This window comes from Mesoplodon bidens, assembly GCF_964165515.1.
Source record: "Mesoplodon bidens genome assembly, chromosome: 1".
Lineage (NCBI taxonomy): Eukaryota > Metazoa > Chordata > Mammalia > Artiodactyla > Ziphiidae > Mesoplodon > Mesoplodon bidens.
This window is the reverse complement of record NC_138176.1, coordinates 106,997,609-107,010,897: the sequence shown is the minus strand read 5'-3', so window position 1 is coordinate 107,010,897 and position 13,289 is coordinate 106,997,609. Positions and strand designations below refer to the sequence as shown.

Here is a 13,289-nt window from a genome sequence, read left to right as displayed (position 1 = left end):
CATCAGCACGCCAGAGCCTCTGGGCGCACATGGGCGTCCCCGGCTCCAGAACGTTCACCCCACTCACTCTGAGCACTCGCTGGACACCAGCAGGGACCTCGCCACTGACAGACACGTGCCAGGGCCCAGCCAGGGCCACCAGCCCGTCCCCGGGGTACGGACATGCCGGCACACACAGAGGCCACAGACGCACGGCGGAGGGGAAAGCGTGGGAGCAGGGCCCCCAGCCGGGCACAGAAAGGCCACAGGAGCCGCAGCTCAGTGGGTCTGCAGGGGAGCGGCCTCCTGGCCGTCGCCCTGACGAGACCAGAGCAGTGGCCCATGAAGGCCCCGAGACCCCAGGGCCCTGGGGTGCAGGCTGCAGCGGTGGCTGAGGAGGCGCAGAGAGCGGGGGCGGTCTGCAGCCTCTCCACCGCCCGGGCCGTGCCTGCGCGACGCCTTCGCTGGGCGCCCCACGCACGTGTGCGGCGTGGTCTTGTCTCGGTGCCTTGAGGTGGCCCCACAGCACTGGTGGGCAAGGGGCCAGGACACGGGCTGGCCGGCTGCCGAGTGACCCCCGGGGCCGAGAGCTGCGGGAGAACCTGGGAGGTGGGCTCCATGCCCCAAAAGCGAGGTGGGCAGCGGCCCCGGGGGCACAGGGCAGAGGTAGGTCCTGGTAGGACTCCCGGAAGCTTCCCGGGCTGGGGCGCTGAGCCCCGGCTGCAGCCCACCTCCCAGTACACACCGCCTCGCATCAGCACTGGGCGCCTAGACCCACCCAGCACGCCGGACGATTGGAGTGCGAACCTCTCAGCAAACACGCCCGAGTCGTGAGAAAAGCACACCAGCCCCACTTCTCCTGCTGCCAGAACTGTCTCCCCATCTGAGCCCCTCTTCTCAACCAGTGGACTCGGACCCTCTGGCCCCCCGCAAGGTCGCTCTATTTCCTCACATACCCCCTCCCCATGTGCCCGCCCTCATGGTCGCTGTGGGCTGGCCGTGGAAGGTGCACCCCCATCTACCTGGGCAGGGACCGTGCTCACCAGTGACTTGTGGGGGCAGCTGGGCCCCTGAGGGACCAGAGGCCGAGGCGGCCACACAGGCAGGCACCCCATAGCCCTGTGGGCCAGGTGCCGGGGCTCGGAGGACCCAGGCTGCCCTGACAGCACAGGGAGGGGACAGCCAGCCCTCGGTCTCTGTCCTCCTCCCTTATTCTAAACCGCAGCCTGAGTGGAAGCCCCACTGAGTTCTGGGGGTGCTAGGGAGCCAAGAACCTGAGACTGGTCCTGGGGACCCCAAATGTGCAGTCTGCCTCTCGCTGCCGGGCCCCAAGCCCACAAGAGCAAGACTGGGTTCCCGGCGCATGGCAGGCGCAAGGAGTACTCACTTCCACCGCAGCCGCTGCCTGTGGAGCCCCCAGGAGGGGCTGCGTGCCCGTAGCCTCCATTCTGCTCCAGGAGCTGTAAGGATCCCAACGCAAGTCAGGCATAGCGCATGGCGCCACGCATTTGGGGCACATAGCCCCCCAAGTCCACCCTCCTCCACCTGATTTACTACAAAAGCCACGAAGGAACCTCCCAGAGTCTCAACAAATCTTGGACCCCAGGGCGGATCCTCGGGGTCGCCCGGGCGCACGGCTCCATTGCCTTAACAGAGGCAGCTGCCGTGAACGCCCCCACCCGCCAAGGCCACAAGCTCTGCCGTTGACACAGCGGGGCTGCAGGCTGCACAGTGAGGCGCCATCTCCCACGGGCCAAGCCCGGGGCCGGCCCCGCCTGCTGCAACGACACCAAAAACTTTGTGGAGACTTGTGGCGCCCCTGGCGACGGGCTCGGCTGACCCTGGGACGTCGGTGCTGGGCTGGGCCCCACTCGAGTGCCAGCCTTGCACTCGTCCCACTTTAGGTACGTGTAGCTCCACGGCTGCTCTGTTTATAAGTTATATAGAAGTCGCTTTGCAGTTTCTCGTGGGGTTTTAAGAAACGTTCTTTTCATCAGGTTAATGTTTTACCACGTTAGGCTCAGCAACGAGATACATGTGGTGTGGATTCCGTGCCCTGTGGTGCACTGGAGGCGACCAGTGTTAATGGAACGCTCCATGGAGCCTTACAAGTAACACGCACGCTGGCGTGAAGCAGGTGTGTCTGCCAGACCGACCGTGTCTTTTCCTCACAAACCCCCAGTTCTGTGGTTTCATCAGCTACGTGACAGCACACAGCCTCTCCCAAAGCGACTGCAGGCCGCCACACCTCCTCCAAAGTTCCAGGGAACGCGCCCCGAGGCTCGTCGGAGGACGAGTTGCTGCCTCTGGTTCTCCTGAGTCCTTCCCACACGCCCGTTTATGGATTCAGCCCAATCTCCTATACAGTGCTCTCCTGGTTTCAGAGTCTGTCGGGGCCTGTGTGCCCCGTTGGGGGCTGGCTTCTCTCCCCGCGAGGCCCCGGGCAGAAGAACCCTACAGAAGGGGTTTAGCGTCTGACCCGTGGGCCCTGGGTTCTAGAAGCGCTAAGAGCACAACGTGCTCACGAGCCCCACTGCCCAGTGGCCTGCGTCGTTCCATGGGCATCTCCACCCACGCCGCGGAGCAGGGCCAACGGCACACGTGCAGACTGGCTGCCCCTGGATTACAGCCCTCGCTACATCACCCGAGCCTCTGCCACCGCCAGGGGCACCCATTTTCTGTAAAGGCCACTGGGCAGCCCAGGCTGACCTCTGACGGCTACTGGCCTCTATGAACCGCACATACTGGACATCCGGGTCCGCTTCCATCCCCTGCCCGGCCCCCGGCTCTGCTTCGAACTCCGGAGACCCCACATGACGGCACACTTCTCCTCAGGCGACCCCGCTGCCTGGGGGCTCCTCCCTGCAAAAGGGCCGCGAGCCCCCGGGGAGCCGGGTCACCTGGCTCTAAAGTGCCGTCGAGACGGTGGGACCACAGGCGACACGCAGAGGCCTACCTCGGTGATGGGCGACTTGGGGTTCACGTTGCGGGCGGCCGCGATCTCCTGGAGCTGGCTCACCAGCTCCGTGATAGACAGCCGCTCCTCGGGGTTGACCCTGAGCATGGCACCTAGGGCAGAGGCAGTGTGTGCTCGTCCCGCGGGCGCCGAGGCCGGGGTCCTGGGCAGCAAGCACCACCTGCTCTGCAGGGGCAAGGGACCCCGGAGGCCCCGCATTTTGCTTACATTACTGATTTTAAAAGCAAGCGAGCGATGACAATGTGAGGAACAAAATCGCCGGAAGCAGCCACTCGGGATGTGTGTTCACAGGGGTGCCGGGGACGCCGGCAGGTGGGACTTACGGATGAGGCCGTGGAACACGGAGTAGCGTGTATCGTCGGCAGGGATCACGTACTTCCCGTTGACGATGCGAAGCTTCGCCCCATCCTCAAACGGGTGCTGCCCGAAGCAGAGCAGGTACAGAATGCAGCCCAGGGCCTGCGGGAGATGGGCAAGGCCTGCCGGGTCTGACCTGCGCCCCCACCCATCTGGTCGTGGTCCACGCTTGCCAGGCACAGAGACCATCCCGGTCAGGGCGGCCAACAAACTCCAACCCTTCACGCTCTGATCAAAAGGTCCTTCCAAGATGCAAAGTTCCTACAACCCAGTGTGGGGATCTGCCGGCCGGCCGGCTGTGTAGAGGGGCATGTGGCCGGGCGACTGCAAGGAAGGTGCCCCCACCATGCTTCTCTGGGCTAACGTGAGCACTGGGGATGAATCTGGGGGCTGTCGAGGCTCCACGGGGTCGGCCCTGAACCCAAACGTCAGTGTCCCCGCCATGTTTCCACCACAGCACCAGCCACGGGAGCATGATGGGGAACCAAACCCAACCAGTGTGTTGGGGGAGCAGTTCATTCTGGGCCTAGATCAGGCCAAGCCCCGGCGCCAACTCCAGACCCGCCTTCCAACTCCCACACGTGTGCGTGCACGTGGTTCTTGGGCTGGGACAGGCTGAGGGCGCCCACCTGGGGTTGACCAGCTCATGTGTCTCAAAGAGTCTCCACCTACCCCTAGGACAGGGACTCACATCCACGGCGGGGCTGAGGCCGCACTCGGGCCTGATGGGCCTAGACCATGAGCCTCGAGGCGCGGGGGTTCAGGGCCATCTGTCCCTGCTCTTAGGGACACCGGAGAGGCCACAGGACACCTCAGACGGGCAGGAGCAGTGCCGTGTGCTCGGCGCTATGCTCCCCGAGCTCTGTACCTGACTCTGAACCAAGGGGTCAGCAGATACCCGCTCAGCCAGGCCCCACACTCACCGCATAGAGGGACTGCCCTCCATCGATGGGACATGTTCCAGGAGACGTGAAGGGCCACCCCAAGTGTGTGGCCTGACCTCACTTTGAGACCCCCTGCAAGGCATCAGGCCCGGCCATCGCTCCAGCCATCACCAGGTCAGCATATAGCTGCAAGGCCATCTGGGAGGTCCTCTTTCTGGCCACGTGAACTGTGGCTTCATGAACCCCCAGCCCCGTGAAGGGGCTCCGACCAGGAGAGCTCAGGTCCAAGGGTGCAGGAGCGACCTGTCTCAGGGCCAGAGCCCGCGCAGCACCTGCATCCACTCTGCTACCCACCCCCCGACCCCACCCCACCCCCGTCAGCACATCTCGGCTAACAGCATCACAAGGGCCGTTGAAAAAAAGGAAGAACAAGTCAAGAGGAAAAGAGAAGGGAGGCTGAGGGGACCAGCAGGCTGGAGCCTGCGCCCCAGGGCCTTGCACCAGCTGCGGCGGGGCTGCCCACGCACTGTGGGCGAGCAGCCTTACCCAGATGTCCTGCTTCTCGCCAATCGGGAAGTTCGAGTACAAGTCCACAATCTCCGGCGTCCTGTACATGGGAGTCGTGTTCCTGGTGATCTAAATAAAGGACACAAACGTATCAGAGGAAAAGTCACAGGCGAGCGAGAGCCACTACGTTGCACGGTGGTCCCTGCGCCACGGCAGTCGGCGCCCGTCGAGAGCCCTGGCCCAGGGCGGTCCCGCAAGTGGCTCTGTGGCTGGGCCCCGCCGGGAGGGGCTCAAGGAACACGGGGGCCAGCACGAAGCATGTCTGGGGCATTTCAGCGCCACAGCAACCATGGACACACAGAACCATGACCCATGAAGAGAACGGCGCCCACGAGTCCTCGTCAACAACGAACAGGTGGGGGCTCGGGGCACCAGGTGCGGGAGTGGGGCGGGGGCAGGGTTGCGCAGCTCTGCGGATCCGCCCTGGGAAATGTGACTCAGAGCCTCACCAGGCGGCTCAGCCCGGCCCCAGCCCACGCGGCCAAGGCTTTCCTCCCCCTCAATTCTGCCCACCACCTGGCAGGAAATGCGTCCGCAGCCCCGAGACGTGGGCGCACCACTGGGAGTGCAGATCCCGAGGGACAGCAGGGCGCGGGCGGCCAGGAACGTACACCTGCCTGGCGGAATCTCCACCTAGCACTCCTCTTCGGAACCCGGCTCCATCTCGGATCGCCCTCTTTGCTTGTGCGGCCTCCGTGGGCTGCTTATGTGCGTGGGCCGACGGTGGCACCCTCCCTCCCCTGGCCACGGCCGCAAGCCTGGGTGTCTGCGCCCGCCAAGCGCTGCCCCCTGCTCACACGTGTTCGGAGCACGCCCACCCGTCTCCTCTGCGGCTCCTGTGGGAGCTGCCCAATGTCCCTTGAAGGTAGGTTTTTATGTGACTTTTAAAATTGCTGCGTTTGGGATAATGAAAAAGTCCTGGAGAGGACAGAGGTGCTGTGGAGACATGAAAGCACTGAAGGCCACCGAACCACGTGCTTAAAAGTGGCGAAGGTGGTAAATTTCAGGTTACATGTTTCGCTACAACAAGAAAAGGCAAGGAATAAACAGCCAGGTGTGGGGTGCAGTGAGTGAGGGTGTTTCCCGGGCCTCCCGAGCCCCCGCCCCCGGCCCACGCTCACCTCCTCCTCCACCAGGGCCCGGCGCTGGGCGCTCCAGCTGTAGTCCGGGTAGTGTGATATGGTCGTGGCACTGCCGAAGTCGCACAGCTTAATGGTCCCCTGGTTACTGAGCAGTAAATTTTCAACCTGCGAAGTTCCAAAGATGGTCTTCATGAACTCGAGGTGCAGGCTGGACCGTGGACACGCATGGGGCGTGGCATCTGGTGGGGAGAGGCTCTGAAGGCAGAGTGGCCAGGAGGCCTCCTGGGCCTGGGGACACTTCTTTCTGACCAAAGTCGGTGCATATACCTCAAAATGGGATGCTCAGCTTCCCTGGTGGCGCAGTGGTTGAGAGTCCGCCTGCCGATGCAGGGGACACGGGTTCGTGCCCCGGTCCGGGAAGATCCCACATGCCGCGGAGCGGCTGGGCCCATGAGCCATGGCCGCTGAGCCTGCGCTGCCGGAGCCTGTGCTCCGCAACGGGAGAGGCCACAACAGTGAGAGGCCCGCGTACCGCAAAAAAAAAAAAAAAAAAAAAAAGAAAAAAAAAAAATGGGATGCTCAGAGAAACAAACGGAAGTTAAAATCCACCACAAATCAAAGATAACTTGACCTAGTAACGTAGGATATACAATGAAAGCCTTTAAAAACCTTAGAAGATGAAAAAAATGAACATACCATTTAAAAATAATCAAACAGGGCTTCCCTGGTGGCGCAGTGGTTGAGAATCTGCCTGCCAATGCAGGGGACACGGGGACACGGGTTCGAGCCCTGATCTGGGAAGATCCCACATGCCGCGGAGCAACTAGCCCCGTGAGCCACAATTACTGAGCCTGTGCGTCTGGAGCCTGTGCTCTGCAACAAGAGAGGCCGCGATAGTGAGAGGCCCGCGCACTGCGATGAGGAGTGGCCCCCCGCTCTCCGCAACTGGAGAAAGCCCTCGCACAGAAACGAAGACCCAGCACAGCCATAAATAAATAAATAAATAAATAAATTTTTTTAAAAGGCAAAATTCCTTAAAAAAAAAAATCAAACACATCAATAACTAAAGAAGAAATCTAACAAAAGATACACAAAAGACCTCTTATTCAGAAACTGTGAATAAATGAGATGAATTTTAAAATCCAAAACAAACAGGGACCCAGACTGCACTCCTAACAGGAAAGCACAGACCCACCCATGGCCCCATAAGCCAGGTCCCACCACCAGCCCACACGCTAAGCGTGGCTTTACTTTTTGAATGGTCAAAAAAAGTCAGAAGATCAGGATTCCATGACCCAGGTGAGGAGAAGCTTTACTGACCCAGCCACACCTGCTCGACCCAGCAGCCAGGACGTCTGCCGTCTGCCAGCCCCACTCTGGGGAGAGTCAAGGCAATTCCAATCAGAAGCTGATAAACTGATTCAAAAATTTACAGGCCGACCCCGCTTTACTGCACTTCTTAGACAGTGAAGGTCTGTGGCCGCCCCCCATCAAGCGAATCTGTTGGCGCCTTTTTCCAACAGCATCTGCTCACTTTGTGTCTCTGTGTCCTCTTTTGATAATTCTTGAAATACTTCAAACATTTCATCATTATCGTATCTGTTATGGTATCTGTAGTCAAGTGGTCTTTGATGTTACTACTGTGGCTCACTGAAGGCTCAGACAATGGTTAGCATTTCTTAACAACTTTTTTTTTTTTTTTTTGCAGTATGCGGGCCTCTCACTGTTGTGGCCTCTCCCGTTGCGGAGCACAGGCTCCAGACACACAGGCTCAGCGGCCATGGCTCACGGGCCTGGCCACTCTGCGGCATGTGGGATCTTGCCGGACCGGGGCACAAACCTGTGTCCCATGCATTGGCAGGCAGACTCTCAACCACTGCGCCACCAGGGAAGCCCAACAACAAAACATTTTTAACGAAAGGGATGGACACTGTCTTTTGGGCATAACTCTGTTGCAATGTTAATAGACCACAGTGTCACGTAAACGTAACGTTTAGATGCGCTAGGGACCAAAATGTCCGAGTGGCCCCTTTGCTGCAGTCCCCGCTTCACTGCACAGGGCTGGAGCTCAGCCCACAGTGTCTCCTCGGCACCTGCGTGGAGACACCAAGAGCTGACAAGAGCCTCACGGTCCCAGGGGACCAGGCGCCTGCCCATCGTGAGCTCTGGTACAGAGGCCAAGGAGCACCAGGGCCAGGACCCACCGACAGCCCCAAGCGAGGCAGCGCTGTGGGAAGGAGCCTTGGATCCCACCTGGCCAGGGTGCTGAAGACCCCCATGACAAGCCCAGGACAACTCACCCCCAAACACAAAGGAATGACCAAGAGGGTGAAAATGCAGCCGGAGGAGCGAGGTCTGCCCCACCTGCACTGACATGGGGCCGCACCACAGGACACCAGGTCCCCAGGAACAGAACAAGACAGGACAAACCCCGTCATCAGAAAGAAAGCCCAGTGGAACCCACACATCTGCTGAGACCAAACACCAAGGGCCGACCAAGCATGGGCATGGGGGCCGCCTTGAGCTGCAGTGGCAACGTCCACAGCAAAGACACGCACCCTTCAGTACCCAGGGACCCAGTGGCCTGGGACAAGGGCAACCCAGGGTGCAGAGCAGCGCTGCTCAGCAGGAGCGCAGACGCAGGGACGGCCAGGCACAGCGCCCTGGCCCCACTCGGTGTGGGCTCCCCAAGATGGACAAGCCTCAAGGCACAGCGCCCTGGCCCCGCTTGGTGTGGGCTCCCGAGATGGACAAGTGTCAAAGCCTTGACGCCGAGCAAATGGACTGTAGGACTCCACTCCCACAACGCTCCAAAGAGCAAAAGGTAAATCATACTGAAGAGGACGCAAGTGCACAACTGCTACCAGCGAGTGACATGCAGCCCTGGGTGTGACACTCGTGTCTGGTACATCCCTGTGTCCTTCCTGCCCCTCCACAGAGCACCACTTGAGGACTCCCATCCACAGGGAGCACTTGCAGGGAGTCCCCCAGCACAGGGCCGGCTGCCGTGGACCCGGGCACTGAGAAGTCCAACCCAGGCTGAGCTCTCGGACACGGATTCTTTAGTGTCAACCTTCTAGTTTTTCACTTTCCTGAGATAGAGAAGGAACACAGCTGCCCCGCCCCCACCTGAGGATGGCACTGTTCCAGACCAGCAAGGAAACCAGGAAGGCTGGCTAGACATGAGGGAAGTAGTACAGAAGTTTCTGGGAGGGAAATGGCATGTCTGGGGTCTGCTTTACAGTTTTTTTTAGCAAGTAGGACTGAGGAGGGGCGGGGAAGGTGGGGAAGGGGGTTGGTGTGCTGCTACCCTGAGCCATGGTCAGAGTTGGGGCACTAACTTTGTGGATGTTGGATTATTGCTAAAATCAGGCCACAGACCAGGAGAAAATACTTGCAGCACATGTAACTTAAAAAAGACTGTTGTAAGAATGTATAAAAACCAACCAACAGGACTTCCCTGGTGGCACAGTGGTTAAGAATCCGCCTGTCAATGCAGGGGACACGGGTTCGAGCCCTGGTCCGAGAAGATCCCACACGCCGTGGAGCAACTAAGCCTGTGCACCACAACTACTGAAGCTTGCGTACCTAGAGCCCATGCTCCACAACAAGAGAAGCCACCGCAGTGAGAAGCCCGCGCACTGCAACAAAGAGCAGCCCCCACCCACCGCAACTAGAGAAAGCCCGCGCAGCAACAACGAAGACCCAACGCAGCCAAACGTAAATAAGTAAATAAATAAAACCAACAGGCGACAGAAAAACAGCGAAAACACAGCCACTTAACTGAAGAAGAAGGGGAATAAGGGCACTGATGACTATAAACACGGCAAAAGCATTCAACATCATTAATCAGGAAAAGGCAAAATCACTGAGAAGCCCCCCGACCAGGCGGCAAAATGACAAAGGGCAGCTCCACGCGCACACGGATCCCGTGTGTGCGTTGGGATGGGCATGCCAGCACCCCAGCAGGCAAGTACCCCTGCCCCCGCACCAGGCAGCAGGGCTCCTGCCCCAAGGCGGGTGAGGGAAGGGCGGCAGCAAGCGCAGCCCAGGGGAGCGGTCACCTCCTCCTGGCTCCACACTGGGCCCCCGTGCCCATGACCACACCCACGCAGGCGACAACACCCAGCAGAGCAAGAGGGGCTTCATTTGGACGGAGGGCTCTTGTCCCGCAGCGGGAGCATGAAGGCGGTACCTTGAGGTCTCTGTGGATGATGGGCGGCTTTTGTCTGTGCATGTGCTGCACCGCCCTGCACGTCTGATAGAATATCTTCAGGACAGTATCGCACGAGAGCGGACCTTTAGATTCAATTTTCTTTAAAAATTCCACCAGCTGCCCTAAAAGAGACAATTAAATTCACATCACCACGGAGCTGTAAAGGCTATGCCCGCCCCAGGCCCACTGCCCTCCTAAGCCCACCGCGGGGCGGGGGGTGGGGCTGCCCCGCCCTCTGGCAGTCACCAAGCCCCGCAGAGGAGTGCGCGACCTCCATCAGGGCCACAGTGAGTCACAGAGCCCTGCGTGGGAGCGCCTGCCCAGCCACCAACAGAGGCCTCTTACCCAGGGAACCCATCGTGACGCAGCAGCTACAAGAAAAACAACCACAAGTGCGTATGTCTTTGCGAGTGTCTCTAAGGAAATAATCACTGTGTTTCCTTAGGTAACAACAGTCCTCCGCTGTTAAGGAGAAATCTCCACACTGAACACTCAGACAACAAGGAGTGCAGCGTGGGAAGAGCACAGAAGTGGAGGGCAAGGCTCTGGGGCCCCATCCCAGGCCCCAGGACACCACCCTCAGGGCTCCCCACCTCAAGGCTGTTCCTTCCTGTCTCTGAGGCCCAGGCCCCAGTCCTGCTGTAACTGGCCGCAGCCCAGACTAGTGGAGCCGGCCGGGCCCCCACCACAGCAGCTCCCTCCACGACAGTGTGCCGCGTGCCGTCTCTGCCGGGCTGGCCTCCACGGCCGCCCCCTCCCTGGTCCAGGCCTCAGGCTGCCTCGGCTGCCACACTCCACAGCTCAGTTCCGCATGCTAGGGCCTGCGGTCCACTCGATGCAGCTCCAAGGGCGCCACCACACCTACAGGCCCCACAGTCAACCAGCACTCAGCCCCTCGCCCTGCAACCCTGCCTCCTGCCAACCCACCAGCTCCCAAGCCCCTGCCACACCCTCCTGCAGCTCCCGGCACAGCTGGGCAGCCCTTCCCCACCCAGATTCTGGACTGGGGCTGGGCTCTGTCTGTGCCGTGCCCTAACCCTAACCCTCAGCGGGGGCAGGGGGCCCACAGTAGAGATGGAGTCCCAAGGGGCGATGGGGCCCTCAGGAACAGACCGCCAGCCCCCGAAGACACAGACAGGGCACAGGCCCCACGAGGTGTTGTGAGGGGTCTAGAGCAGGGATGACAGAGTGACCGCCAGGCTGTCTGGGGGAACAGGGACGAGCCGGCGCATGCACAAGGTCAGGGTTCACTGGCCTCTGACGTTCAATAAGAATCAAGAGCAGTCTTTCTAAAGATAATTTTGTAGGTGGCACAGCGGCTGAGAGGGCACCGCGGAGGACAAGTTGGGGGTCCCAGGAAGGGGCGGGGGCTCCTGGGGCGTGTATCCAGGGTGACCACCACCAGACCAACCTTCAGCGGAACTGGTGCCCACGTGCCCCTCCCCCACCACTCCCAAAGACCCTGCGGCGCCTGGCGCTGGCACCGCCGTGCCTAGTGTTCAACCTGGGCCTTGCGCGCTGGCCCAGACGGGTGGTCCTGGCAGCATGGCCAAGACTGGTGCACTCGCCGAGGTTGCTGCATTGGGGCCGCTCCCGCCTCAGGCACCACCCGCGGGCCCGCACTCGTGCAAGGCGCCCATGGCCTCCAAACCCAAGATCAAAGCGACGCCAAGGCGCGGCGAGCAGCTGAACGACAAGCGGGGAGCACTGTTTACGAACCTCAGCTCTCCGGAGACACCAAGGGCTCAGCAAGGGCCCTGTGGGACCAGCGCGGCCCCCACCGCGCCCGCCCATTGAGAGCCTTCCAGAGAGCGTGTGTGAACGTGTGGGCATCAGCGCGGGCGCAGCAAGCTCACAGGAAAGGACCCGGCTTCACAAGCTCCCACGTAATGCTGTCTTCAGTGAGCACGAGGCCTCTTGCAGGTAAAACCCAGCGACGCCAACCATCCGTTAAGTGGGAGAACTGGGCGCCAGACCTGAGCTGGGCAGGTTGGCACTCACCAGCTGTGGGAACTGAGGAGCCAGCACGTGGCTGGATCCCAACGCCGCTCCCGGCCAGAGCCCGGCGCTCCCACGCCACCCCGTCGGAAAGCGCCGTGCGCCCCAGGTTCTGCCTTATCTGCTCAGGATAGGGACCCCCGTCCCCCTCCGCTCGCTCGGGGTGAGGATCCTGTGCACCCTGGCTCCCGGCTGCAGTCCACAGCACCCCCTCCCCTAGCAGCCCCGACACCCCGTCTCTGCTCTTCTTCGCGGCATGACTCCTGCGCTCACGGCCCCCCACTCCTCCTCCTGGGACACTCCTTGGGGGCAGTGACCCCTGGGGTTGCTTCCCTCCTGCATAGCCGCCTGCCGCAGTCTCCCCTACTCTCCCCTGGCCTCGTGGCGGCCCCACATGCGCTGCCTGTGACCGATGGACAAGCAGGATGTCTGGCGACCCCTGCCCCAACTCCAGGCCCCGCAGCCAGTCCTCTACGCCTGCCGGGCCTCACGAGTCCTGCCCTGCCCCTTCCATCCACGAGCCCCAGGACGGGCTCCGGCCACCTCGCTCCTGCTCTTTTGCCCACACAGGTCCAGCACGGGGCAGGCGCTCAGTGCGGGGACGAGCCAAGCCCGACCCTCCAGGCGGGGGGCCTGCTTCCGCCCCAGACAGAGGCTGAGCCCACTCACTCTCCCGCTCTGCCCCTAGAACTCTCTGGAAGGCATGGGCTCTCTGCTGCTGTCAGTGGACATGGGAGTCCTCCTCTCAGAACACAGCAAGTGCAAGTGTGACCGCCTCGACGCGGGTGAGGTCACAGCCTCGGGACTGGCGTAGCTGCTCAAGCCCACCTCCCCGGCCTCACCTGTCCAGTTCCCAACTGAGGCGGCTTCCTGCTGCCCAAGATCCCTGACAGCATGCCTCCACCGCTTTCTCAGACCCATCTCTGCCCCAACGCCCAGCGCGGGGACGAGGGGGGGATGCAGCCTCTCAAAGAGCTCCCACCGGACAGCGAGCCATGCTCTCTCCGTGACAGCCACCGTGTCTCCGGCAGAGAAAACCCCAGGATCATCTCTCGACTGCTGGGCAGTCCCGAGCCACTGGAACCTCACCTCTGCAGAGTTCCATGAGCAGCAGGAACTCGGCCTGCCCGGTGTCTGACTCCTCTTTTCCTATTGACGCTGCAGAACAAAACTGGACAATATTTGCGTGGCCTGAAAGTTTTTTCTGCAGGTGTCTTGTTAAAGGAGAA

At 61.1% G+C, this 13,289-nt stretch overlaps 1 protein-coding gene across 3 annotated transcripts in view; it reads right to left on the bottom strand.

Moving 5' to 3' along the window:
- Positions 1-13,289, bottom strand: part of GAK (cyclin G associated kinase) — a 54,038-nt gene that overhangs the window by 28,182 nt on the left and 12,567 nt on the right. For all 3 annotated transcript variants that reach the window (XM_081241005.1, XM_081241006.1, XM_081241007.1), the window contains exons 4-10: positions 13,150-13,264; positions 10,042-10,184; positions 5,886-6,011; positions 4,744-4,833; positions 3,280-3,415; positions 2,936-3,048; positions 1,367-1,439 (exon numbers count right to left, since the gene is read on the bottom strand). In XM_081241005.1, the coding sequence (XP_081097131.1) occupies positions 1,367-1,439; positions 2,936-3,048; positions 3,280-3,415; positions 4,744-4,833; positions 5,886-6,011; positions 10,042-10,184; positions 13,150-13,264 (796 nt within the window). The remainder of the gene's footprint in view (positions 1-1,366; positions 1,440-2,935; positions 3,049-3,279; positions 3,416-4,743; positions 4,834-5,885; positions 6,012-10,041; positions 10,185-13,149; positions 13,265-13,289) is intronic.